This window comes from Salvelinus fontinalis, chromosome 3 (genome assembly GCF_029448725.1).
Source record: "Salvelinus fontinalis isolate EN_2023a chromosome 3, ASM2944872v1, whole genome shotgun sequence".
NCBI lineage: Eukaryota > Metazoa > Chordata > Actinopteri > Salmoniformes > Salmonidae > Salvelinus > Salvelinus fontinalis.
This window is the reverse complement of record NC_074667.1, coordinates 5,491,980-5,519,305: the sequence shown is the minus strand read 5'-3', so window position 1 is coordinate 5,519,305 and position 27,326 is coordinate 5,491,980. Positions and strand designations below refer to the sequence as shown.

Below are 27,326 nucleotides of genomic sequence, written 5' to 3'. Positions count from 1 at the left end.
ACTGCACTTGAAGAAACTTTCAAAGTTATTGAAATTTTCCGGATTGACTGACCATGTCTTAAAGTAATTATTATTCTACAATGTAGACTGTCGTTTCTCTTTGTTTATTTGAGCTGTTCTTGACATAATATTGACTTGGTCTTTTACAAATAGGGCTATCTTCTGTTTACCACCCCTACCATGTCACAACACACCTGATTGGCTCAAACGCATTAAGAAGTAAAGAAATTCCACAAATGAACTTTTAACAAGGCACACCTGTTAATTGAAATGCATTCCAGGTGACTACCTCATGAAGCTGGTTGAGAGAATCCCAAGAGTGTGCAAAGCTGTCATCAAAGCAAAGGGTTGCTTCTTTGAAGAATATCAAATATCAAATATATTTGGATTTGTTTAACACTTTTTTGGTTACTAAATGATTCCATATGTGTTATTTCATAGTCTTTATATCTTCACTATTATTCTACAATGTAGAAAATTAAAAAAAATATATAGAAAAACCCTGCAATGAGTAGGTGTGTCCAAACTTTTGACCGTACTGTATATATATTTGATTTTTTCCGATTTTTTATGGGGTACTGCTGCACACTCAGCACCCGTTCTTCCCGCCAATTGCACTGCACATGCGGTGTGTCCTCTCGCGAAATAGGGTGCAGTGTTTTTTTTGGGGGGGGGGGGGGGCGCACAAAAACACAAGATTCATAATATCTTGTTATCTTTTTACAGTTTTTAGAATAGGTTTCACTTAATTAGTTACCAGTTACACTTTTTCTGTAGTCGCTGTGGTTGATGTTCTGTTGTTTTTGTACTGTAATTATGTTGTACTGCCAGCAGATGGCGCAAATAACACAGTATATAATCTCCGGCTCTTACTAGAAAGAGCCGGAGTACCAAAGCCTCACCAGAGCAAAACGCTAGATAGAGCCATTGGGTCAGTCATTATGCAAGTATGGTATGGGTACAATGATGCAATGATGCAAGATGAACAGCATGTCACCCTATAGTTGACTACGAGAGCACTGGGCAAACCAGTTAACCTCTTCTTCAACATTCACTTCTCTCCTGTCTAGGTGAGTAATTTCCCATGGATCCTCCTCCCTGTGAACACTCTTATGGGAGTGCCAATGTGTGAAAGAACAGCACAGTTTAACAGACACAGATGAAAAGCTCAGATTAGAGCAGGCCGAGGTACAAAGAAACCAGTGTGAGGCAGCGGAGGGGGTTTTGCATGTGTTTCAGACAGGAACTTCATGTCAGGGAGAAGTGGCTCCTCCACTCCACACACTGACTTTGATCTGGAGATGGGTCATACATATGACAGACAGCAGGATGGGTATGAGACAACCCCTCCCAACCCAGAGAAAGACCATCTCTATTACATACACTCCAGGTAAAGGCAGTGGTGTGTATTCATGGATGCCAAGTGAAACCAGGCTTCCCCAAAAATTGTACCAGGAAAAAAACATCCAAAATAATGTATCTTTCATCTCACTGTGTTTCATCAAATTCATTCAATTTGCAAGAGGCTGAATGTTTCTCACTGGAAAAAGCATCCAAACGAAAGAAACAGCACATCTCTGTCTCAGTATGTTTAGCATATCTATCTGATGCTGTCTGGTCAAAAAGAGTATGACATTTTTGCTGCCAGTAGCATTGAATCCAAAGGAAGCCAGCGAAAATTTGGCCTCCCTTGATGTTTTTTCAAAAGAATAACAGCTAATCAGTGTTGAGCAAAACTGAGCGAGCTCAGCTGTGATTTGTCTTGATGTACCAAAAGTAAGTGTCCAGGAAAGCCAGTTTGGATTTGGCTTCAGACCAATCACATCAGAAGCCAAACATCATTGACAGAAAAAATATATAATTTTTGCATTTCGTGTTGTTTTCTAGCTAGCTAAAATCAGCCCTTTTCTAAATTAGCCATGGATGGAGGTAGGGATTTGGACTTGTGGATTTACTTCTCGGTACTGGCCAATGATTATAACGCGATTCTGATCCAACCATAAATTACAACATTGTGCCACTGGCCCGAGAGGATGGAAATTCAATATGTAGCTAGATGTAGTAGGCTAATGTTAACTAGCTGACCTGGCGCATCATTGCCCATGAAAGGAAGTTAGGCTAGCGAGCAAGCATTTTAGCCAGGTAGCCTAGGAAAACAAAAGCTAAAAGTGTGACTCGTAGACTTGTTTAGGCAACATGAAAGAGGATGGCGGAATTGGTGTTTCTCTACAAGCAGGGTGAGTCAACATGTTTTTATCTACTTGCATGCACACACACACATATACCAAACACACACACAGGCACATATTTAGCTTACGTTGATTGGACTAAAAGTTTTGGGTATAGTTTAGTTGTCACTCGATTAGACTAAGCATAGGTGATTAGATGATGTTGAAATGTTGAAGTTGAAATGATGCTGGAATAGTGGAGGCAGTTCCTGTTTTCTTTGCGACTTGCGGTAACTCTGTGGTTCTAAATCAATAGTTGTTTAGTGGAAACATAACCTTGCTTGACCATGCTGTAGGTCATGTAACGGGTAGTTACATGCTAAATGTTTTGTGGACTCCACAGGACAGATTTTGCTCTCCGGTTTTGTAATGAAACAAAGGTGTGGTTGAATTTATTCTGCCACTGTCTTCTTGTCTCGGCCTTAAGCCTATATATCATGGTGTCAAGGCATATGAACTAACAGGTTATAGAACGAACAACGCAATTATCACAACACATAGGTTGTAATATGGCATTTTTATTTCCTGGCTTGGCTTCCTCTGTGATTTTATCTACGCTACTGGGTAGAGGTAGCCTATGGGCCTGTATTCATAAAGCGTCTCAGCGTTGGAGTGTTGATCTAGGATCAGGTCCCCCCCACTCCATATAATCATAAAAATTATCTAAAAAGCTAAACTGATCCTATATCTGAGAGACTGTCTGGGTCGTAAGCACAGATCTAGGATAAGACTTAGCTTACACTCATTCTAATAGTAACCATTAATGGGTACATATCAAACTGACCTTAGATCAGGACTTGGGCATATTATCTGACTACTTATGTCACCCAGTTAATCAGCATCTTTCTCTTTTGAGAACCATTGTGTCACAGTGTGTGGTGTTGAGTGTAACCCAAGCATGACCCATGATAAGAGCCCACATCCAATCTGCTATATTGCTCCTCCATGCTCTCTGTAGGAACTCTCTCTGTTGTGCTAAAGTGGTGAGATAGTTAGTGGAGTAACCATAGAAATACAGGGCCAGTTTCCCAGATGAAGCCTAGTCCTGGACTAAAAAGCATTCTCAATGGAGAATCGACATTGAAAGAGTTTTGAACGTAATGGCTAGGCTTAATCTGTGACTGGGGTTCTAATTTCTATGTGTAGAACTTCCTCCTAAAAACAATGTGGATTGTTCTAATGTGAAACATACAGTACCCGCGACAACAAGAAGTAACCAACGTCACAACAGTAGCTTCTTCATAGTGATTGTTTTATTATTCTGTCGTCGTCGATCTACGTTCAAAGGAAATCAAATGCTGTGACAGACATCAGGGGACATCATCATCCTCCCGTTTGAAAACTGAAACGTTTCTAATACACGCACATCATGAAATGACATCATAAAGCAACCATGTCAGATATACATACAAAGACTTTCCAGCATAAGGTAAACAATCACATCGTCTTAGGTGTCAACCACTGTATGATACCACTCCGGAATAACGAGTCAGACGGCTGCAAATGGACGAGGAAATAAACCATAGAATGATACTGGTAGCAAACTGGAGACTATTGTCACCGAAGTGCAACAAATAGTGAGTGCTGAGTGCAGTGTTATGTCATATTTAACTAGGCTTAATGAATGGTACACTTGCTGGCAACCTTCGCACTGTAATGAATGACTGACGGAGGAGAGAGTAAATATTGACCACGGGAGAGTGCAAGGCTGTCCAGGAACCTAGAGACAGCGTAAATAGACAACGTTTTGGACTGGGTGCTATTTATCAGGCCCCTTGAGAGCAGCGAAATCCACCGTCTGGTAGCGTCAATTAGCCTGGTAGAACAGACTGAATGTTGAACGCAGCGTTCAATCTGGTTCAACCAGGCCAAGAGTCAACCAATAGGATACCAGTCTCAACTCTATACCTGCTGAAACATTGACCCCTGCAATCACATAAGGTCTAGGGCCAGGAATTTTTCCTGAACACGTGACATGACTTGGAAATCCTCCAGATCCGATGGCCAGGTGGTCAGGAAAACCTCAGGGTTTTGTCATATGTCATATGATTGGCTGAGAATACAGACACACCTGAAGAGGTAAATACATGTCTAGTACAGAAAATACACACACGCGTCACACTTTAGTGCTTTTTTTACATAGTGTGACATACTTAACTTTGAATGGGGGGGGGGGGGGGGGGGCTTTGCAACAACAGCAAGGCAACACATAGCCAGGCTACAGTTCATAGCGAAACCACGTAAGCAAGGTTTCTCGTGCCCTTGCATTTTCAACCACCTGCAAATGGCTCATTGCAGTTCATTGCAGGCTAGAAATAACATTGAAAAACTTGCATGGTCCACTCCCTGCATATTCCCTTCAGACCTGCCTCTTTGTGTATTTCAGACATTTTACTTCAAGAAACCATAAAGCATATTCGAGTAGTTTTCCAAATCAAAGAGTGTAGATAAGGAATAACAAGCAGAGTGGAGGAGAGATCATATGGAATTCCTTGCATTTGAGGTCCTCTTCAAGATTCTCAAAATTTCCAAAGTAGAGAGTTGTGGACACAGAGTTCAATAGAGGTCATTGACCCACCCGTTGCGCTTGTCGTTCTGATCTAGAGTCAGTTTGTCAGCATCATTGGTCCTTTAATCTCTTTATCAAAGATGGAGGATTCCATTCTGCCTCCGTCACAAGCAGACACTGACTGAAGGATAAATACGTAAGATGTTTCCCAGATCAAGCACTTACGTTGGTCTTTATGACAATTCATGTTCCCTCTTTCAGGAAACGCTAAACTACCTTTTCTGTGACTTCTTTTCGCCCGCTGTCAAAAATGTCCCCCTTTAGACGCAACCAAACCGACAGATAATGTGTTCGCATCTAAATCGCATAGAATTCTAAAAGCCCTTTTGATACGTCCCATAATTAGACAAAACAAGACTTTGTCATATGCATGTCATTCTGTTGAAAACATAGATCCACATTGCACATTTACATCAAACCATTTAGTCCTTTCAAGGGAAACACTACATAACACCCTCTGGCACAAAACATAGTTTCTCTTTCATCGGATAATCATACTTGAAAGTGAGACAGAAGAGACTGCAAAGCTGAGATGGGTTTAGAGATTCAGACTGGAGTTTCCATAAGGTAACCCCTAACCAAAAGCCAGCATGTGTGGAGAATGGAGACATTGTATTGGTCACCGTATCTCGGAGATCTGCTGCTTAAAAAGCGCTCATTGGTCAACCTGGAGAGACAAAAAACACCAGAGATGGAAAAGGCACTACCCAACTTCCACAAGCGCAGGGTGAAATCAGTGAGTGTAGCACTATTCAATACCTTCTTTCATACAACTAATGATAAGGATACTGCCGTTTCAACCCAGTCAACCACTACCAATCTCCATAAAGAACCCGTACAACCCAATTTAGCTACATTTAGGTCCTATTGAATCTGCCCCATCATCAGTTAAGTCTATTGATTGCGGGTGGACATAAAACTCTATACCATTTTATCTGATTTTATTGAGAAAGATGGCTACATTTACAAATGGAGAAAGCCCCTAAATGCCTAAATGGGTAAAAAATGACACAATTGGTTCCAGATGATAACCGCGCTTCTGCTTTCACACCAGAACAAAGTAGAAATCCTGACATTTTCCAAATTAGATTTCCACCAGAAAACTATTATTGAAATATTATTTCTGTCTTGAGAGTATTGAATAACTCCCAATCACATGAAAACCATTTAGCTTCTTGTCTCAGAGACTCTGTGCATGATCTGGGTCATATTAATTAGTGCACAGTTTCAAAACGCAACAAAACGTTTTGCTACGGAAAACAAAAATGAGTTTCTTATTCAGTTCAGGTAGTTCCTCCCTGTCTATTTTCTTCCATTTGGTACTAAATGAATATGATCCTAGAAAACGACAATATGTAGGTCTACAAATAGGGAAGAAATCAAATAAATGAATGAAAAACCCCCACACTAAAACAGGCTCAAACTACAAATATTTAGAGATATACATACACATCGATAACAACAGAATTTCTCTCCAGTCCATGGTCCTTCTCTCCCAAAGCTGGGTTGAAATCAATAACACACTAGACTAGAGTCTTTGGTCTCTGACATCTTCTTCATTGTTTTTGTCTAATAGACTGAAACATAGAACGGTGATGTTATGCGTAAAGAAAGAAAACAAAGAACGTATCAGAAGGGAGGCCGTAGCCGGAGTCGAGCTATAGCCGGATCCCTTGTGTTTGTTTTTTTACGTCAACTTAGGTTCCTTTGCAATGCTTCTCTGTTCCGTGTGTCTCCCTCATTGCATCAAAGAATCCACAGAGTCAACTGTAGAGTCTGAGTAATGAAATCTGCCTCTCGCTCTGTGTCTTTGCACGATTTTTGTTCCTCTTCCCATTCTTCCATTCCTCATTTAGGTCTGTTTCTGAAGTGTCCCTCAAAGTCCTGAGGGGTTGTAAATTGGCCAATGGGGGACGAGGGGGTCATGTCATTTTTCACTTAGCCAATCAAATGTTTTGGTTGACAGGCGTGACACGATCACATGTTTTGGTTGACTGGCGTGACGTAGTTGCGCGGGAACATGCCCGTCTGGCCGTGGCAAGCCCCTTTCCACCAGTTGGGGTCGGAGTTGTCCAGGACCTGGATGAAGTCGCCGCGTCGGAAGCCCAGCTCGCCGTCCTCCTGAGGGTCGAAGTCAAACAGTGCCTGCACGTATGTTGAATGCTGGAGAGACGAGAGGAGAAACACACGGGTTAGAATATGTGACGAGTGTAGTGACATGGTCCTGGATCGTGTTCATTAGGGCACGCAATGGATAATGTTTAAAAACGCTTTGCAATGGAACAGTATTTCTTATTGGTCTGTGTAGTAGACCCTCTGTTAAAATCAGTTTTCTTCTGTTTGGTGCCTAATGAACGTGACCCTTTTTTCCAACTTCCAATTGTATTGTACTTCTATTTGTTTATTTGTCTCATAACCAACATGAAGGCGACCATAGTGGAGTTAGCTATTTTTCTGCAAAATTGCTTAGTGAACTGTAGTTCACTGGTAATCGACTGTGTTTCTGCATGATTGCTTAGATGAGATTACGTGATGCAATCTCATTAAATGATTGTCGGAGATGAGGAAGTTCCCTGGTATTCCGTATGATGTGCAGCGCTGTGTGTACATATATTACCTTCAGAAAGTATTCACGTCCCTTGACTTATTCTACATTGTGTTGTGTTACAGCCTGAATTTAAAATACATTAAATTGAGATGTTTTTTTTTGGCCACACAATACCCCATAATGTTAAAGTGGTATTGTGTTTTTGGACATTTTTACAAATTCATTTAAAAAATGAAAAGCTAAAATGTCTCGAGTCAATAAGTATTCAACCCCTATGTTATGGCAAACCTAAATAAGTTCAGGAGTAAACATTTGCTTAACAAGTCACATGTACTCACTCTGGGTGGAGTAAAAGTTTTTTTTTATGACTACCTCATCTCTGTACCAATTATCTGTAAGATCCCTCAGTCAAGTAATACATTTTAAACACAGATTCAACCACAAAGACCAGGGAGGTTTTCCAATGCCTCGCAAAGGGTGTCTATTGGTAACTGGGTAAAAAATAAAATAAAAGCAGACATTGAATATCCCTTTGAACACAGTGAAGTTATTAATTACATTTTGGATGGTGTATCAATACACCCAGTCGCTACAAAGATACAGGCGTCCTTCCTAACTCAGTTGCCGGAGAGGAAGGAAACTGCATAGGAATTTCACCATGATGCCAATGGTGACTAAAACAGTTAGAGTTTAATGGCTGTGATAGGAGAAAACTGAGGGTGGTTCAACAACATTGTATTTACTCCACAATTCTAATTAACAGAGTGAAAAGAAGGAAACTTGTACAGAATTTTTTTTAATCTCCAAAACATGTATCCTGTATCCTCAACAAAAAAAATGTGGCAAAGCAATTCAATTTTTGTCCTGAATATAAAGTGTAATGTTTAGGGAAACTCCAACACAACACATTACTGAGCACCACTCTCAGTATTTTCAAGCAAAGTGGTGGCTGCATCATGTTATGGGTATGCTTGTAATCGTTAAGGACTGGGGAGTTTATCAGGATAAAAAAAATTAACCCAATGGAGTTAAGAACAGGAAAAACCCTAGAGGAAAACCTGGTTCAGTCTGCTTTCCACACTGGGAGATGAATTCACCTTTCAGCAAAAAAAAACTGAAACAAGGCCAAATCTACACTGTAGTTGCTTACCAAGAGGACAGTGAATGTTCCTGAGTGGCCGAGTTACAGTTGACTTAAATCTACTTCCAAAATCTATGGCAAGACCTGAAAATGGTTGTCTAGCAATGATCAACCACCAATTTAACAGAGCTTGAAGAATATTGAAAAGAATAATAGGCAAATGTTGCACAATCCAAATGTTGACTTACCCAGAAAGACTCACAGCTGTAATCGCTGCCAAATGTGCTTCTACAAAGTATTGACTCAGTGGTCTGAATACTTATGTAAATTAAATATTTCTGTATTTCATTTTGAATACATTTACAAACATTTCTAAAAACAGGTTTTCGCTTTGTCATGATGGGGTAGTGTGTGTAGATGGGTAAGGGGAAAAATATATGTAATACACTTTTAATTCCGGCTGTAACAACAAAATGTGGAATAAGTCAAGGGGTGTGAATACTTTCTGAAGGCACTGTATCTGTGTGTTTACATGTATTTGTGTTTCTGGGGGACGGGGAGAAGGACGAGGATGAGCAGAAGAAGTAGAAGAGGAAAAAGATGAAGAAGCAGAAGAAGAGGGAGATGAGGATAGAATAAACAGAAAATGAGTGATTACTGATAAGGTAAAATTAGGAGTGATATTGGAGAAAAGTGGCTTTTCTAAAGTATGTGTGTGTCCCTGTGTGCACGTGTGTCCCTGTGTGCACGTGTGTCCCTGTGTGTGCCCCTGTGTGCACGTGTGTCCCTGTGTGTGCCCCTGTGTGCACGTGTGTCCATGTGTGCACGTGTGCCCCTGTGTGTGCCCCTGTGTGCACGTGTGTCCATGTGCGCGAGTGTGTCCACGTGTGTCCCTGTGTGTGCCCCTGTGTGCACGTGTGTCCCTGTGTGCACGTGTGTCCCTGTGTGTGCCCCTGTGCGCGCGTGTCCCTGTGCGCGCGTGTGTCCCTGTGTGTGCGCGTGTGTCCCTGTGTGTGCGCATGTGTCCCTGTGTGTGCGCATGTGTCCCTGTGTGTGCGCGTGTGTGCGCATGTGTCCCTGTGTGTGCGCATGTGTCCCTGTGTGTGCGCATGTGTCCCTGTGTGTGCGCATGTGTCCCTGTATGTGCGTGTGTCCATGTGTGCTCCCCTATGTGTGCGCGTGTTCCTGTGTGTGTGTGTCCCTGTGTGCGCGTGTGTGTCCCTGTGTGCGCGCGTGTGTCCCTGTGTGTGCGTCCCTGTGTGTGTGTGTGTGTGCCTCCCTCCTCACCTGTGAGGCCTGCTCGATGTCCCTGAGGAAGATGGGCTGGTTGCGGGACACAGAGGTGGAACGGTGGTAGTCCACCAGGGAGTTGAGAGAGTTGAACTTGACCACCCACAGGAAGTACTTCCCAGCCCCGTCACGCAGGACCTTGAAGTGCTGCACGTCATTACCAAACCTGTGGAGAGGTAGCATAGATCTAGAAGTGACTGGTTAAGTTTAAACAAGGTGACCGTCCTACTACTTCCATCAGTCCAACCGTTTCAGATCTCTGATTACCAAACCTGTGGCGGAGGAGGAAGAGGAGGAGAAGAAGAAGAAGGGGGAGATAAGTATAGAATAAACAGAAAGTGAGTGATGACATTTACCGTGGTAACCATCTGAGGACAGCACTGTTAAGTCTACATCACGTGGGCACTAGTTTCATAACCATCTGTGTCGGCGCTTTCATGAATGATTTAAGCCCAGTTGGTCCAGTTTCCTTCTCACAGCGTGATACCATGAGTTTGGGATTTTGACACGGAAGATATACTTCATTAGATTGCATTACAAATGGATTAGACAGGGACAGTTGTTTGGTACACAGCTGTGACACTAGGACAGTTGTTTGGTACACAGCTGTGACACTAGGACAGTGCAATTGTACCAGTAGCGACAAGAATAATATTCTATTCTGTCACCTACTATTAAGTGCTGAACTGGAGTATGTGTCCACAATGGCACCCTATTCTCTATACAGTGTACTACTTTTGGCCTGGACAAAGGGAATAAGGTTCCATTTCTCACACACACACACACACACTTACTTACTGCAGACACAGCCTGGGACTAGGGAAAGTGCCAGCTTGCAAAGCTTTGATAAGAGGCAGCAGCACCCACACCGGAGCCATCTGAAGGAGACCAACGTGCTTTAGTAGCAGATAACTGTTGGTTAGCCCCAGGTGAGTCAGAGATGACACAGCCAATTAACTTGATATGGATCTGTAGATCTGCACAGCGACTTTACATGAAGACTAGAGTGGGAACAGGGTGGCCAGTCACTGCTAGAACAGTCAGTACCTCCCAGTTCAAGCTGGCTAGACGCCACCCTCGTAAACCAAGATGGGAGCTGTGCGTGAGAAAGCTAGCACTTAATACAGAGTTGGGAAAAAATATGTAAACAGAGGACTGATATTGGAGAAAAGTGTATTTTTGAAAGTAATTTAAAAAAGGGAAAACAGATAATTGGTCGACGAGTTATACAATGATTGAACTGAAATGAACTAAAGGTGAAATAAAACTGCGTGTGTGCGTGTGACATACTTGACAGAGAGGGAGAAGTCTCCCGGTGCGCTCTCCGACTCTCGGATGAGGAAGGCCCCATCGTGTCTCTGTTTGTTCAGCATCTCCTCTGCCTTCGCCCGGGGGATCTTACCATAGAACCACCTGGGACAACAACAACAAATCGGAACAAAACACTTTAATAACTCATTCAAAATTATATAAAAACAAGTCGCAAGTCACGGTGCTGTTATACTGCAAATTAAGAAGAAAGAAAAAATACCCTGTGGGCAAAACTGGTTGAAATGACGTTATTACATGGTTGTAATTTGGTTGTAATGACGTTGTTTCAACCAGCCCTACCACACTGGGTGTTTCCATTCTTCATTTGTAGGGAAAGCTGCACTTAGCAGAATTTGATTGTGGTGTGGTTGTGACAGGTAGCTAGTTAGCGATGACCTTGAGAGTAACCTCAAAGCGTAGGGTCATAGGCATGACTCAATGTCATGGGAACACGGCCCTAAGCAGAGCTTGACCTCAAACCTGACCCCTATTATTGACAGTTGTAGTGGTTGTTGTGTCTGGGGGAGGAGTGAGTGAAGTGCATAGCAACCAATAACACTACTAAACAATGATGTCAAAATCAGAATATCGCATCTATTTTGCATGCCAAATAGAATGAAATCAATGCAGTAAGTGAGCACCTATGGGCCATTTCATTTGTCTTTTTGCATTTGTCCTAGTAGGTTGTAATTACAGGGAGGTTCCTGGTCTGATAAAAAAGCTGGTGGAGCTTTGGGCCGAGACAATGACAACTCTGTGTGCTGCCATGCCAACCGCACCTGCTACCTACTCCTCTGGCTCGGACTGTCTGGCTCTGACTGGTGCCCAATACCAGCGGTCAGTCACCAACCCCCACGGATACTCCATACAGAGTGTGTGTGTGTCACTGTGTGTGTGTTTGTGCATGGGTGTACAGTGTGTGGTGGTGTGTGGGACCTCCCAATCCTTCTGTGACTAGTCAGGTGTGGAATTTTCCGGTCCAGATAAAGGTGTTATGTCACAATGTGCCAACAAAGGTGTTGCAACACACAATGTTTGCCTCCTCTATCTCCAGTGAAAGCAAACCCTGAGCTTGATCCATATAGCTTAATTTAGCCATATAGCTTAGTCTTACCATATACTGTAGCTTATCTTAGCGATAGCATACCATTGGCTTAGCCAATAGCCATGGCCTCTGCAGTAGAGCATGTCAGTGCAGGTGAGCGCTAGCGCTAAGCCTCTTAGCTTGTTCGTTTGTGAGCTCAGACAACATGACAAAGCCAGAGGACCTGAACAACTCCAGCTGTTCCTCACGAGGGAATGATAATCCAGCCAGGTTTCACATACAGTATCATCATCAGGGCAGAGTACTCAAACAGTGTCACAAGCCGATAGTCACATATCCACCGGCTAGTTTTGCCTGCTGGGTAAAGACGACAGATATGAGTAGAACAAGTCTATTACATGTGTACACACACATTGACCTGTCAGGTAGCACTAGCATCTCTGGGCCATAGGTTTCAACCCACAAGCTTTTAGCATTTAGCAATGCTATTCTTTGTGTCTGGTGTTCACACGCAAACAGGCTTAGGGATGACAGAACTCCAACCCCCCCATCCACAGTGCTCTGATCTCCCTGAGGTAACACCCTGAGGTAACAGTAACACTGTGTGTAGAGAGATAATGTGGATATTCTCCTATTATCCCGGTCCTTCCTGCTTTGTGGTGGGGGAGTGCTGCTCTTTGATGAGGTAGCACTGACATCCACGGCTCCCAGGATCCATAAGGGAGTCAGAGCCCTTTACACACTATCGAGCCGAACCAAACCATTCTGTGGTGACTTGGCTTTCTTCTCCTCACATGATCTTTTCCAGCATGGTAGCTGCAACCATGGTGGATGTAAACCAGGCCAAGGCCAGCCCCATAGTGAAGTGAGTACTGTTTTTTTCATATCCAGCCCCACCACCTGCCTGCCTGCTATCCTGGACCCTCCTCCACCAGCTGCTCCTCCATAGAGCAGGTGATTCCCTCCTGTATTTAGGCCCAGCTGACCAATCAGTCATAGGACCCTTAAGGCTAATGGACAGTCTCTTCCTGACTGCTATAATAGGGCCCTCTGTCTCTGATTGGTTGCGGTGTGAGAGCCCTCTCAGCCCTGAGAGCAGGTGGCGGTAATGGGGAAGGCGTTCTCACACAGCTGACGACTACACAGAACAAAGCCCCTCTTTGCTACTGTGTGCATCTGTAGAATATAAAGCACAATCCATCTCTATTTAGTGGCTACCTCAGAATAAGATCCATTTAGTAACCCTGAAGTTTATGTAGAAAGGGCTTCTGTAGGACAGTTACAGTACAACCCATCTCCTATCTGACAGTTACACAAAAGCCCTGTTGCTCGGCTGAAGTCATATATTCTTTACTAAATATAGCATGTTGCCTAGAAGGCCAGCATCCCGGAGTCACCTCTTCACTGTGGACGTTGAGACTGGTGTTTTGCGGGTACTATTTAATGAAGCTGCCAGTTGAGGACTGCCAGTGAGGTGTCTGTTTCTCAAACTAGACACTAATGTACTTGTCCTTTTGCTCAGGTGTGCACCGGGGCCTCCCACTCCTCTTTCTATTTTGGTTAGAGTCAGTTTGCGCTGTTTTGTGAGGGGAGTAGTACACAGCGTTGTACGAGATCTTCAGTTTCTTGGTAATTTCTCGCATGGAATAGCCTTCATTTCTCAGAACAAGAATAGACTGACGAGTTTCAGAAGAAAGTTCTTTGTTTCTGGACATTTTGAGCCTGTAATCGAACCCACAAATGCTGATGCATAGTCACTTTAATTAACTCTACCTACATGTATATACTACCTCAACTAACCGGTTCCCCCACACATTGACTCTGTACCGGTATCCCCTGTATATATTGTTATTTCTTACTGCTGCTCTTTAATAACTTGTTACTTTTATCTCTTATTCTTATCCGTATTTTTTGAAACTGCACTGTTGGTTAGGGGCTCGTAAATAAGCATTTCACTGTAAGGTTGCAAAAATGACTTGTGACATGCACAAAGTAGATGTCCTAACCGACTTGCCAAAACTGTAGTTTGTTAACAAGAAATTTGTGGAGTGGTTGATAAATGAGTTTTAATGACTCCAACCTAGGTGTATGCAAACCTCCGACTTCAACTGTATGTATGTATGTATGTATGTATGTATGTATGTATGTATGTATGTATGTATGTATGTATGTATGTATGTATGTATGTATGTATGTATATACACATACATACACACACACACTAACATTTCTAAAAACCTGTTTTTGCTTTTTCATTACGGGGTACCGTGTATAGATTGATAAGGGGGAAAAAAACAATTTAATCCATTTTAGAATAAGGCTGTAACGTTCCAAAATGTGGAAAAAGTCAAGGGGTCTGAATACTTTCCCAATGCACTGTATGTTAAGTAGAGGGTATGTAGAAAGATCTACAGAGGCTATATTGGGCCAGAGGGCGATTGTGGGGGAAAACCTAATAGGTCTGACGCAGCAGAAACAGACTCCGGAATCAGGACTGACGACGCCACATGATGAGGGATTCTGGGATGCCAAACCGACAACCCTGCGACCACATGGATCTCAGAGGCCTATAACCCACAAATGAGCTCTAAAAAGCCAGGTCACTTCCAGGCTAGCTTCCAGACCTTCTTCAGACCAGAGGAGCATTTATCCTAGCCACAGGAGATCGCTAGACTTTGTTTCAAGTGTCTTCCGAATGGTTCTAAACATGGGAACTAGAGAAGTTAAACTGTCTATGAAGTTACTTTTCTTCTGATATTTAGCACAAATAAATGCCCTTTGGAAAAATGACATTTCACAAACTAGTAGTGGAACCTTCCAACATTAGAACCTCACGTTTGATACCCCAATTTTGAGCTCCAGGTTAAACATGAGGTAATTTGGGGGAGGTGAACGCCGCCATTTTGTCTCTCCAGTTTTATGTGGACTTGTGGCAGGCTCATATAGGGCAACTGGTATCGAAGGCTGGCTCATACTTACGGGTGTCCCTTCATTTCTATGTAGTTCTTGGGGATGAAGCCTTCCTTCCCATTCAGCTCTGCCTTGTACCAGTTCTGGTCGCATTCTTCATTCAAAACCTGAAGTCACAAAACAGAGGGAAGCGAGTTTGGTCAAAGAGTCACAAATGGTTATAGGCATGGCCGTGACAAACATAAGACCACAAGACTACATTATTTTTTAAAAACTGACAAAGTGGGTACATGAAAACCAACATAATGGTGTGGAAACCATTGGATGAGCTAACCACAAATATTCTTTAAGGAAATATCATGCAGATCCTCTATATTCATGTATTGGTATGTACATACACTGAGTGAACAAAACATTAGGAACGGCTCTTTCCATGGTAGACTGACCAGGTGAATCCAGCTGAAAGATATGATATACACCATGTACCGTACATATTTCCCCCCTAACTTCCCATACGTCTATTCACAAAGCCTAGCCAGGTGAAAGGACATTCCAGACAGACTGGCCCATCCCAGGCCCCATGAGTCCTAGTCCTGGTCAGTCAACCTGACCGTGATCATCTGGAGGATCCACAGTGGGACCTGACCAGACTGCCACCACTACACCAGACGCAGACCCCCTCCTGTCCCCACAGAGACACCATCTGTCACAACCACTCTGGCCCCGGATCCATCAGCATCAACGGCTGACACTAACACTCCGTAACCGGCCAAGAGAGCTCCCTGAGAGACAACGAGTTAGATGGGTTTTTAGGGTTGGATGGAAGAGGATTCCGGTTGATAGAACACAAATTGGATTTTAGGTGTGAGTGGGAGTAGTATGAGTCTTGGTGGAATTGCTCTTTCAGGATGAGTTTGTTTTGGAGTGAAAAATTGCTTTTGTGTGTCTATAAAGGCAACTTCTACCTAGACAGACTAGTTCAAACACATGGCCTTACACCTCCACTCCACTTTATTTCCCTGTCCCTGTCTGATGCCAAACCAACTCAGCTTCAGCATGGGACTGTATCATCTCCCACAAGCAAGACCATCATACAGAACACTGATGTGACTGGGAGTGGGGTCTGCATCGTCTCCCACGGTGACTCCACACTCTACGGTGGATGACCAGTCATCTTAGTGGAGAGAAATGGCCAGGCTCAGTCTCTTAGCCTTCGCTGGTCTCAGTAAACACCCATTAATCTTAGCTTTCTCTCTCGGTCTCTGCCATGGGGCGATGGCGCCACTCTTACCAGGCCATAAGTGAAATGGACTGCCACTGTAAACACAGAGGACAGGAAATAATGTGCATCAAGCAGGGAAAAAAAGACATGGGTTATATTTTAGGCTTACTAATGTAAATAATAGTGGGTTGTAAATGTATAGGCAGTTGTGATGTCACATATGGGCCAATTTTAAAATGGAGCTAACCGCGCCAGTGATTCCTAAAATGCTTTCTATTGTACCATGATCTTCATCATCTCTACTACTGGGCAATTCTACACTTACAAGATGACGCCGAGACTCAGATTGTTCACTTTAAAATGCATGTCAAACAAATACCAATGATTGCAAAGTTAAACAAACCATACAACTTTATGCACAAGGACGACTTCTAACAACTGCTACTGAAAATGTTACAAAAACACATTTACTTGGACTGTGCAGATGCAAAGTTTGGTAACAGAATGACGGCACAAACCACAAACATTTTTAATCTGCACCGTTCCGGTCACGCCCTGACCTGCGATATCTCTGTTTTCTTTATATTTTGGTTAGGTCAGGGTGTGACTAGGGTGGGTACGTTAGTTTTTGTATTGTCTAGGGTTTTTTGTATGTCTAGGGTTTTTGTAGGTCTAGGTGATTTGGATGTCTATGGTGGCCTGATATGGTTCCCAATCAGAGGCAGCTGTTTATCATTGTCTCTGATTGGGGATCATATTTAGGTAGCCATTTTCCCTTTGGTGTTCGTGGGTTCTTGTCTATGTGTAGTTGCCTAGCAGCACTCGGTTTGTATATCTTCACGGTTTGTTATTTTGGTTAGTTTGTTCAGTGTTCATTCTTATTACATGAAAGAAGGTAGGCATACCACGCTGCGCCTTGGTCTCCTTCGTACGACCAACGTGACAGTTCCTCAAGTAAATGGGTTTTTGTCGACTGTTCCGTGGAAAATGTCATCCTTGTGCAACGAGTTGACTGCTTTTGTTTGACATACAGACATACATCTCAGCATCATTCTGTAGCCGTGGTAATTGCCCCACTGTTTACCAGAAATATTTGTTCCAAAAATAACTATAAATATGGAACCAGTTTTGAACTAGCTGACCTCCTTTTCCTGTGGAGAGAAATCTGAATATATGCTAAATCTCCCCCAATTTCTGTATAATTGAATTCAAATCTCCTATTGGCAGAGAAGAGGGGTTTAAGACAAATAAGTAAGCATACAACGCACACACAGAAAGTGACAGATGAGGGGGTGGATACCCTTATTTGTTCTGAGGGAGGCTGGTGTGTGTTTACTGCCTCTGACTGCTTCCCAATCTGCCAATCACACACAATACCTCCTATAGCACGACCAGCGCAGTGTGTGTGGCCCATGCCTCTTTTGAACACTGGCCGGCTGTCCCTCTAAACTCTGCATGACCTCAGACTGCAAAACACGGTAATAACCACTCACACAGGTTGAGAACGCAGGAGATAAACAAACACAGAGAGAGAGAGAAAAAGAGAGGGGAGAGGAGGGGAGAGAGAAAGACAGTGTGACACACAGTTCCACCCCCAGACACACACATCCAGCTGCCCAGTACTGGTGACTCACCCAGTGCTCCGTCACAGCCCGTCTGTACCCTAGGGGCTGTGTTGGCATGAGCAGGATTCTAAAGTGATAGCTACTGCTAGTGATGAAGAGAGGAGCGGTGCTGTAACCTTGTGAAGAGTCAGAGCCAATCCAGTCCTAACAGACACATGTAGGGCCTCTAGTATGACTGAATACTGCTCATACATGAATCTCTGAGGGTGAAGGAGAGGATGAGCTAACGTCTCTATGCCAGTGTAAGTGTGTGTGTGTGTGTGTGTGTGTGTCTGCCTGTGCACTCCCATGTCTGTGTGGAAATGTGCAACACTGTGTGTGTGTGTGTGTGTGTGTGTGTGTGTGTGTGTGTGTGTGTGTGTGTGTGTGTGTGTGTGTGTGTGTGTGTGAGCTGGAGGGAAGGAAATGAGGGAGATAATGACTCTCCTCTCCCTCCCCTGAGCGAGGCAGGAGCTCCGGCTGCTGATAAAACTAATTACACCAATGCTAGGAAACAAGGAGCTAGTGCTCAGACAGACAGACAGACAGACGGACGGAGGGAGGGACAGACAGACGGACAAGGAGACACGGGGGGAAGAGAGAGACAAGTACACAGAAGTAGAGGATGCGTTCTGTATGTGGGTGTGTGTGGTTTGGGGGGGGGGGGCGATATGTGGTCATAACAGAAGGGTACTGTGGACGTTCTCCACCTTGCTTGCTGACTCGTAAGAACTAGGCATACCCTTCATCATAACCTCCCAACCCAACCAGACGAGTAAGACGTAAGAGAGAGTTTCTCTCAAAACATATCTAATCCATGGTTTGGAAGGCTATACCTTTGTCATCCCATTGTTTTGAATTCCTATAAAGACTTTGAGAGCATGTTATGAAAAACTAAAGGCAACGCAGCCATGCATTTAGCACTACAGCAAAGTGAATTTGAGCCAGGGATTTGTTACAGCCAAATAAAGACAAGCGCACTTCAAAGAAAGAGACAGACTAGAAAACAGACTAGTAAAACCCATCTGACACTGCAATGAAGACAGTGTCAGTCAATGTCTGTTTTTCTCTGGCTCCCATTAACAGTACATTTTGTTGTACAGTACACTGTTTCATCAGTGGCTGTCTAATTCAGTTTGTCCTTCCCATAACAGAGGCCGGTAATGTGTTTTAAAGCTGGAAAAACATAAAACTGTCGACTCTATGAAATGAGACCACACCACTCAGTGCTAGTTTGACCACACACACCACCATCTGCTAGTTTGATCGTATCAGGCCTAGGGACAGAAACAGGGGTAGCCTAGCTGTCACAAAAGGCTGACTGGCTGGGGCAATGACATGCACACACATCTGTCTCTCCTAGCTCTTTCTTCCTGCCGCACACATTGATATTCTTTCTCTCTCTCTCTCTGTACTACCTCTCATTCCCCCCCCCCCCCATCTTTCTCCACTTCTCTCTATTTTCTATACAGAAGCACAATGACACTATGTTATGTATATGTCATCAGCAACCACCGTGCTAACGTAGGGTGAAGCTATAAGCGTCTGCTTCCAATTCAGCATGCTGAACCATAGTGGCTGTAGTGAATGATATATCTCAGTATGGTAATTGCCTCAGAGTGTCACTGGTCGTGGCTGAGGCACAGTCCTCTGGACGGATCTCATTGCCTTGTTGTAAACCTCTGTAAGGGCATTGATGCGCTTACATTTACAAGATCAGGCCCCGGAGTAATCTCCTTCACAGCTGCCACACACACCATCACGATCATCCCAAATCCTCATTCTGCCATCTCCTAAACCAGACGTGATAGTCTCGTGATGGCCCCATTACTGCGGCAGCTGCCGTGCGCTGAGGAACCAAGTGTTACAGTTTGTGTGTGTGTGTGTGTGTGTATGTGTGTCTGAAAACCACCGTGGGTTTTCAGGAGGAAGGACACCAGATAGGGCTGTACGTGACATGAGATAAAATGACCTGGGAGGAAGGTCCCGGTTAACACGCTTCAGCATGGGAGTGGAACACGTCTGTCAATGGCTGTGGGTGGCAAAACCACATGCATGCATGTACGCATACTAACTAACACGCAGAGACACACACACACACACCTTGCATGCCTATCCACATCTAAATATAGGACGCCAATGCTACTGCACCATGTTCTCTCATACTTTAAATCAAGTATTAAATAAATTAATTAAATAAGGTCTCATACAAGAGCATGATGGACAAGGAGTAAAAGGAAGAGAAGGATGGAGGAGAGGGGGAGAGGGAGGTGGAAGAGGGAGGTGAAAGAGAGGGAGGTGGAAGAGGGAGGAGAGGGAGGTGAAAGAGGGAGGTGAAAGAGAGGGAGGTGGAAGAGAGGGAGGTGGAAGAGGGAGGAGAGGGAGGTGAAAGAGAGGGAGAGGGAGGTGGAAGAGGGAGGAGAGGGAGGTGAAAGAGAGGGAGAGGGAGGTGGAAGAGGGAGGTGGAAGAGGGAGGTGAAAGAGAGGGAGGTGAAAGAGAGGGAGGTGGAAGAGGGAGGAGAGGGAGGTGAAAGAGAGGGAGAGGGAGGTGGAAGAGGGAGGTGAAAGAGAGGGAGAGGGATGTGGAAGAGAGGGATGTGGAAGAGGGAGGAGAAAGAGAGGGAGAGGGATGTGAAAGAGAGGGAGAGGGATGTGGAAGAGGGAGGAGAGGAGGTGAAAGAGAGGGAGAGGGAGGTGGACGAGAGGGAGAGGGATGTGGAAGAGAGGGAGAGGGATGTGGAAGAGGGAGGAGAGGGATGTGGAAGAGGGAGGAGAAGGATGTGGAAGAGGGAGGAGAGGGAGGTGGAAGAGAGGGAGAGGGATGTGAAAGAGAGGGAGGTGGTAGAGAGGGAGAGGGAGGTGGAAGAGAGGGAGGTGGAAGAGAGGGAGAGGGAGGTGGAAGAGAGGGAGGTGGTAGAGAGGGAGAGGGAGGTGGAAGAGAGGGAGGTGGAAGAGAGGGAGAGGGATGTGGAAGAGGGAGGTGGAAGAGAGGGAGAGGGAGAGGGATGTGGAAGAGGGAGGAGAGGCAGGTGAAAGAGAGGGAGAGGGAGGTGGAAGAGAGGGATGTGGAAGAGGGAGGAGAGGGATGTGGAAGAGAGGGAGAGGGATGTGGAAGAGAGGGAGAGGGATGTGGAAGAGGGAGGAGAGGGAGGTGAAAGAGAGGGAGAGGGAGGTGAAAGAGAGGGAGAGGGATGTGGAAGAGGGAGGTGGAAGAGAGGGAGAGGGATGTGGAAGAGAGGGAGAGGGATGTGGAAGAGGGAGGAGGGGAGGTGAAAGAGAGGGATGTGGAAGAGAGGGAGAGGGATGTGGAAGAGATGGAGGTGGAAGAGAGGGAGGTGGAAGAGAGGGAGGTGGAAGAGAGGGAGGTGGAAGAGAGGGAGGTGAAAGAGAGGGAGAGGGATGTGGAAGAGAGGGAGAGGGATGTGGAAGAGAGGGAGGTGAAAGAGAGGGAGAGGGATGTGGAAGAGAGGGAGAGGGAGGTGGAAGAGAGGGAGGTGAAAGAGAGGGAGAGGGATGTGGAAGAGGGAGGAGAGGGAGGTGGAAGAGGCAGGAGAGGGAGGTGGAAGAGAGGGAGAGGGATGTGGACGAGAGGGAGAGGGATGTGGAGGAGAGGGAGGTGGAAGAGAGGGAGGTGAAAGAGAGGGAGAGGGATGTGGAAGAGAGGGAGAGGGATGTGGAAGAGAGGGAGAGGGATGTGGAAGAGGGAGGAGAGGGAGGTGGAAGAGAGGGAGGTGAAAGAGAGGGAGAGGGATGTGGAAGAGAGGGAGAGGGAGGTGGAAGAGAGGGAGGTGAAAGAGAGGGAGAGGGATGTGGAAGAGAGGGAGGTGGAAGAGAGGGAGAGGGATGTGGAAGAGGGAGGAGAGGCAGGTGAAAGAGAGGGAGAGGGAGGTGGAAGAGAGGGATGTGGAAGAGGGAGGAGAGGGATGTGGAAGAGAGGGAGAGGGATGTGGAAGAGAGGGAGAGGGATGTGGAAGAGGGAGGAGAGGGAGGTGAAAGAGAGGGAGAGGGAGGTGAAAGAGAGGGAGAGGGATGTGGAAGAGGGAGGTGGAAGAGAGGGAGAGGGATGTGGAAGAGAGGGAGAGGGATGTGGAAGAGGGAGGAGGGGAGGTGAAAGAGATGGAGGTGAAAGAGAGGGAGGTGGAAGAGAGGGAGGTGGAAGAGAGGGAGGTGAAAGAGAGGGAGAGGGATGTGGAAGAGAGGGAGAGGGAGGTGGAAGAGAGGGAGGTGGAAGAGAGGGAGAGGGAGGTGGAAGAGAGGGAGGTAGAAGAGAGGGAGGTAGAAGAGAGGGAGGTGGAAGAGAGGGAGAGGGATGTGGAAGAGAGGGAGGTGGAAGAGAGGGAGAGGGATGTGAAAGAGAGGGGGGTGGTAGAGAGGGAGAGGGAGGTGGAAGAGAGGGATGTGGAAGAGGGAGGTGGAAGAGAGGGAGAGGGATGTGGAAGATGGATGTGGAAGAGGGAGGAGAGGGATGTGGAAGAGAGGGAGGGGGATGTGGAAGAGGGAGGAGGGGCAGGTGAAAGAGAGGGAGAGGGATGTGGAAGAGAGGGAGGTGAAAGAGAGGGAGAGGGATGTGGAAGAGAGGGAGGTGAAAGAGAGGGAGAGGGATGTGGAAGAGAGGGAGGTGAAAGAGAGGGAGAGGGATGTGGAAGAGAGGGAGGTGAAAGAGAGGGAGAGGGATGTGGAAGAGAGGGAGAGGGATGTGGAAGAGAGGGAGAAGGATGTGGAAGAGGGAGGGAGAGGGAGGTGAAAGAGAGGGAGAGGGATGTGGAAGAGAGGGAGAGGGATGTGGAAGAGAGGGAGAGGGATGTGGAAGAGGGAGGAGAGGGAGGTGGAAGAGAGGGAGGTGAAAGAGAGGGAGAGGGATGTGGAAGAGAGGGAGAGGGATGTGGAAGAGAGGGAGAGGGATGTGAAAGAGGGAGGAGAGGGAGGTGGAAGAGAGGGAGGTGAAAGAGAGGGAGAGGGATGTGGAAGAGAGGGAGAGGGAGGTGGAAGAGAGGGAGGTGAAAGAGAGGGAGAGGGATGTGGAAGAGAGGGAGGTGAAAGAGAGGGAGAGGGATGTGGAAGAGAGGGAGAGGGAGGTGGAAGAGAGGGAGGTGAAAGAGAGGGAGAGGGATGTGGAAGAGGGAGGAGAGGGAGGTGGAAGAGGCAGGAGAGGGAGGTGGAAGAGAGGGAGAGGGATGTGGACGAGAGGGAGAGGGATGTGGAGGAGAGGGAGGTGGAAGAGAGGGAGGTGAAAGAGAGGGAGAGGGATGTGGAAGAGAGGGAGAGGGATGTGGAAGAGAGGGAGAGGGATGTGAAAGAGGGAGGAGAGGGAGGTGGAAGAGAGGGAGGTGAAAGAGAGGGAGAGGGGTGTGGAAGAGAGGGAGAGGGAGGTGGAAGAGAGGGAGGTGAAAGAGAGGGAGAGGGATGTGGAAGAGAGGGAGGTGAAAGAGAGGGAGAGGGATGTGGAAGAGAGGGAGAGGGAGGTGGAAGAGAGGGAGGTGAAAGAGAGGGAGAGGGATGTGGAAGAGGGAGGAGAGGGAGAGGGTTGTGGAAGAGAGGGAGAGGGATGTGGACGAAAGGGAGAGGGATGTGGAAGAGAGGGAGAGGGATGTGGACGAGAGGGAGAGGGAGGTGGAATAGAGGGAGGTAGAAGAGAGGGAGGTGGAAGAGAGGGAGAGGGATGTGGAAGAGAGGGAGGTGGAAGAGAGGGAGAGGGAGGTGGAAGAGAGGGAGAGGGAGGTGGAAAAGAGGGAGGTGGAAGAGAGGGAGAGGGAGGTGGAAAAGAGGGAGGTGGAAGAGAGGGAGAGGGAGGTGGAAAAGAGGGAGGTGGAAGAGAGGGAGAGGGATGTGGAAGAGAGGGAGGTGGTAGAGAGGGAGAGGGAGGTGGAAGAGAGGGAGAGGGAGTTGGAAGAGAGGGAGGTGGTAGAGAGGGAGAGGGATGTGGTAGAGAGGGAGGTGGAAGAGAGGGAGGTGGTAGAGAGGGAGGTGGAAGAGAGGGAGAGGGATGTGGAAGAGAGGGAGAGGGAGGTGGAAGAGAGGGAGGTGGTAGAGAGGGAGAGGGAGGTGGAAGAGAGGGAGGTGGTAGAGAGGGAGGTGGAAGAGAGGGAGAGGGAGGTGGAAGAGAGGGAGAGGGAGGTGGAAGAGAGGGAGGTGGTAGAGAGGGAGAGGGATGTGGTAGAGAGGGAGGTGGAAGAGAGGGAGGTGGTAGAGAGGGAGGTGGAAGAGAGGGAGAGGGATGTGGAAGAGAGGGAGGTGGAAGAGAGGGAGGTGGTAGAGAGGGAGAGGGAGGTGGAAGAGAGGGAGGTGGTAGAGAGGGAGGTGGAAGAGAGGGAGAGGGAGGTGGAAGAGAGGGAGAGGGAGGTGGAAGAGAGGGAGGTGGAAGAGAGGGATGTGGAAGAGAGGGAGAGGGATGTGGAAGAGAGGGAGAGGGATGTGGAAGAGAGGGAGAAGGAGGTGGAAGAGAGAGAGGTGGAAGAGAGAGGTGGAAGAGGGGGAGAGGAAGATGGAAGAAAGGGAGAGGAAGAGGGAGAGAGGGAGATGGGTATTTTGCCACTGCAGAGTGTAGACCAGAGAGGATCGGGAAGGAATCAAACTGCAGGATTATAACCATGGGTGTGAATTCAATCAGGGGAAAAACTCAGCAGACTTGCTCTTAAACCTAAATCATATCCACAGGGGGTTCCTCTCCTCTATTCCTCTACACCTTCACTCCGCCACACTTACTGCCTTCTGCCTCCTAATTGCCCGCACTGGCAAAACAAGACAGACTTGTGTGTGGTGTTTGAGTGGGGGGAATGTGTGTGTATGTATTTATGCGTTTCAGTGTGTGTGTGTTCAGTATGCACAACCAGCCAGGGAACAAGGCATTCAGGGCGAATACTGGTTTCTGGTGCGTCATTAATATACATGAGATGGTAGAAGAGAAGGAAGGAGAGACATTTTTTTGCATAATGAAAGAAATACAGAGAGAGCGAGAGATAGAGCGCGCGCGAGAGAGAGAGAGAGAGAGACACACACACTTACACACAGGAGGTAAGCTTATCTTTCTCCCTGAGAGATAAACAGCCAATGTGTCCGTGGAGGCGCATGGAGAAAGACGGGCGATACCTGACAGAAAACTTAATGAACTATGTGAGGGGAATCAGAGTGTGTGTGTGCGTGCATGTTGGGAATCAGGGCAGACAAGAAAATGTATCAACTGCAGAGAGGAACGTGCAAAAGAAATACACTTATATCTACACTGAACAAAAATATAAAAAGCAACATGCAACAATTTCAAAGATTTTACTGAGTTACAGTTCATATAAGGAAATCAGTCAATTTAAATAAATACATTAGGCCCTAATCTATGGATTTCACAGGACTGGGAATACAGATAACTTAAAAAAAAAAAAAAAAAAAAGTAGGGGTGTGGATTAGAAAACCAGACAGTATCTGGTGACCACCATTTGCCTCATGCAGCACGACACATCTCCTTCGCATAGAGTTGTCCAGGCTGTCGATTGTGGCCTGTGTAATGGTGTCCTACTCCTCTTCAATGGCTTGTGAAGTTGCTGGATATTGGCAGGAACTGGAACCCGCTGTCGTACACGTCGATCCAGAGCATCACAAACGTGCTCAATGGGTGACATGTCTGGTGAGTATGCAGGCCATGGAAGAACTGGGATATTCTCAGCTTCCAGGAATTGTGTACAGATCCTTGCGACACGGGGCCGTGCATTAGCATGCTGAAACATGAGGTGATGGCGGATGAATGGATGAATGGCATGACAATGGGCCTCAGGATCTCATCACGGTATCTCTGTGCATTCAAATTGCCATCGATAAAATGCAATTGTGTTTGTTGTCCGTAGCTTTTGCCTGCCCACATCACAACCCCACTGCCACCATGGGGCACTCTGTTCACAAAGTTGACATCCGCAAACCGCTCGCTCACACGACGTCATCTGCCCGGCACAGCTGAAACAGGGATTCATCCGTGAAGAGCACACTTCTCCAGCGTGCCAGTGGCCATCGAAGGTGAGCATTTGCCTATTGAAGTCGGTTACTACGCCGAACTGCAGTCAGGTCAAGATCCTGGTGAGGACGATGCACACACAGATGACCTTCCCTGAGAGAGCATGCAGATGAGCTTCCAAACGGTTTCTGCCAGTTTGTGCAGAAATTCTTTGGTTGTGCAAACCCACAGTTTCAACAGCTGTCCGGGTGGCTGGTCTCATTCGATCCCCCAGGTGAAGAAGCTGGATGTGGAGGTCCTGGGCTGGCGTGGTTACATGTGGTTTGCAGTTGTGAGGCCAGTTGGACGTACTGTCAAATTCTCGAAAACAATGTTGGAGGCGGCTTATGGTAGAGAAATTAACATTCAATTCTGTGGCAACAGCTCTGATGGACATTCCTGTAGTCAGCATGCCAATTGCACGCTCCCTCAAAACTTGAGACAACTTGGCATTGTGTTGTGTGACAAAACTAAACATTTTAGAGTGGCCTTTTACTGTCCCCAAGGTGACCTATCATGCTGTTTAATCAGGTTATTGATATGCCACACCTGTCAGGTGGATTGACTATCTTGGCAAAGGAGAAATGCTCACTAACAGGGACGTAAACACAATGCTACACAACGTTTTAGAGAAATAAGCTTTTTGTGCATATGGAACATTTCTGTAATCTTTTATAACACTTTACATGTTGCATTTATATTTTTGTTCGGTACATTTCTTTCCACGGAGAGGCTCTACATAAACTCACAAGAATCTGCTTTGTCTCCACAAAAACGTACAAATAGTGCTTTAAGCAGCAATTTATAGAAGCATACTGTAGGAATTGGTACAGTGAACAAAGTGGTGCATTTCCATGTACAGCACAGTGATTTACATCCGTTTAGACCTCTGAAACGTCTACAACATTATCCAACCCTCTGCTTTATGAAAATAGCAACATTAAGCATTGATGCATACTTTGCTAAGTAACATGGTACCTAGCGTGTCGACAACATCATCCAAACTACTGCTTTATGGAAATAGCAACACTAAAACATTGATGCATAGTATAATAGCATGGTGTACAAAGCAGTGGTGTATGCCCCTACAACATTACACAATCCTCTAGTTGGAATGAATCTTGCATTGCCAGTTGCCACACATCCAAGCCTTCACTTGGATAAAGTTAGTGGTAATCGAGGTTCATTACGCAACCGTCTAGTTTTCTGGGATTTTGGATTGTGCCAAGAGCCTAGCCTGTAGCAGCTGGGGCCTTGCTTTCCTGGAGAGCTATGTGCTGTTGTGTCTCCCTCTGCCCCCTGTCCTGGTTCTGCCCGGTTGGCACCGGTCCCAACCTCTGTTTTGGGGCTAATCCATGAGGTCTATTTATCCTGTGTCGGAGGAGGGGATAAAGGGCGAGGAGCGACAGCTAAACCACTAATCCAGCTACAGCACTGGGACACTTTTAACGAGATCCCAGATTGGGGCTGTCTGGATTACAAAGAAAGAAAGAGCGACAGAGAGAGAAAGAGTGACAGAGAGTGTGAAAGAGCAGACCCATTA

The 27,326-nt window shown here is 46.1% G+C and overlaps 1 protein-coding gene across 1 annotated transcript in view; it reads right to left on the bottom strand.

Moving 5' to 3' along the window:
* Positions 1-3,463: 3,463 nt before the first annotated feature.
* Positions 3,464-27,326, bottom strand: part of LOC129836471 (growth factor receptor-bound protein 2-like) — a 40,301-nt gene continuing 16,438 nt past the window's right edge. The window contains exons 2-5 of the mRNA XM_055902712.1: positions 15,052-15,149; positions 11,007-11,129; positions 9,714-9,882; positions 3,464-6,960 (exon numbers count right to left, since the gene is read on the bottom strand). Coding sequence (XP_055758687.1) covers positions 6,775-6,960; positions 9,714-9,882; positions 11,007-11,129; positions 15,052-15,149 — 576 coding nt within the window. The 3' untranslated portion in view covers positions 3,464-6,774. The remainder of the gene's footprint in view (positions 6,961-9,713; positions 9,883-11,006; positions 11,130-15,051; positions 15,150-27,326) is intronic.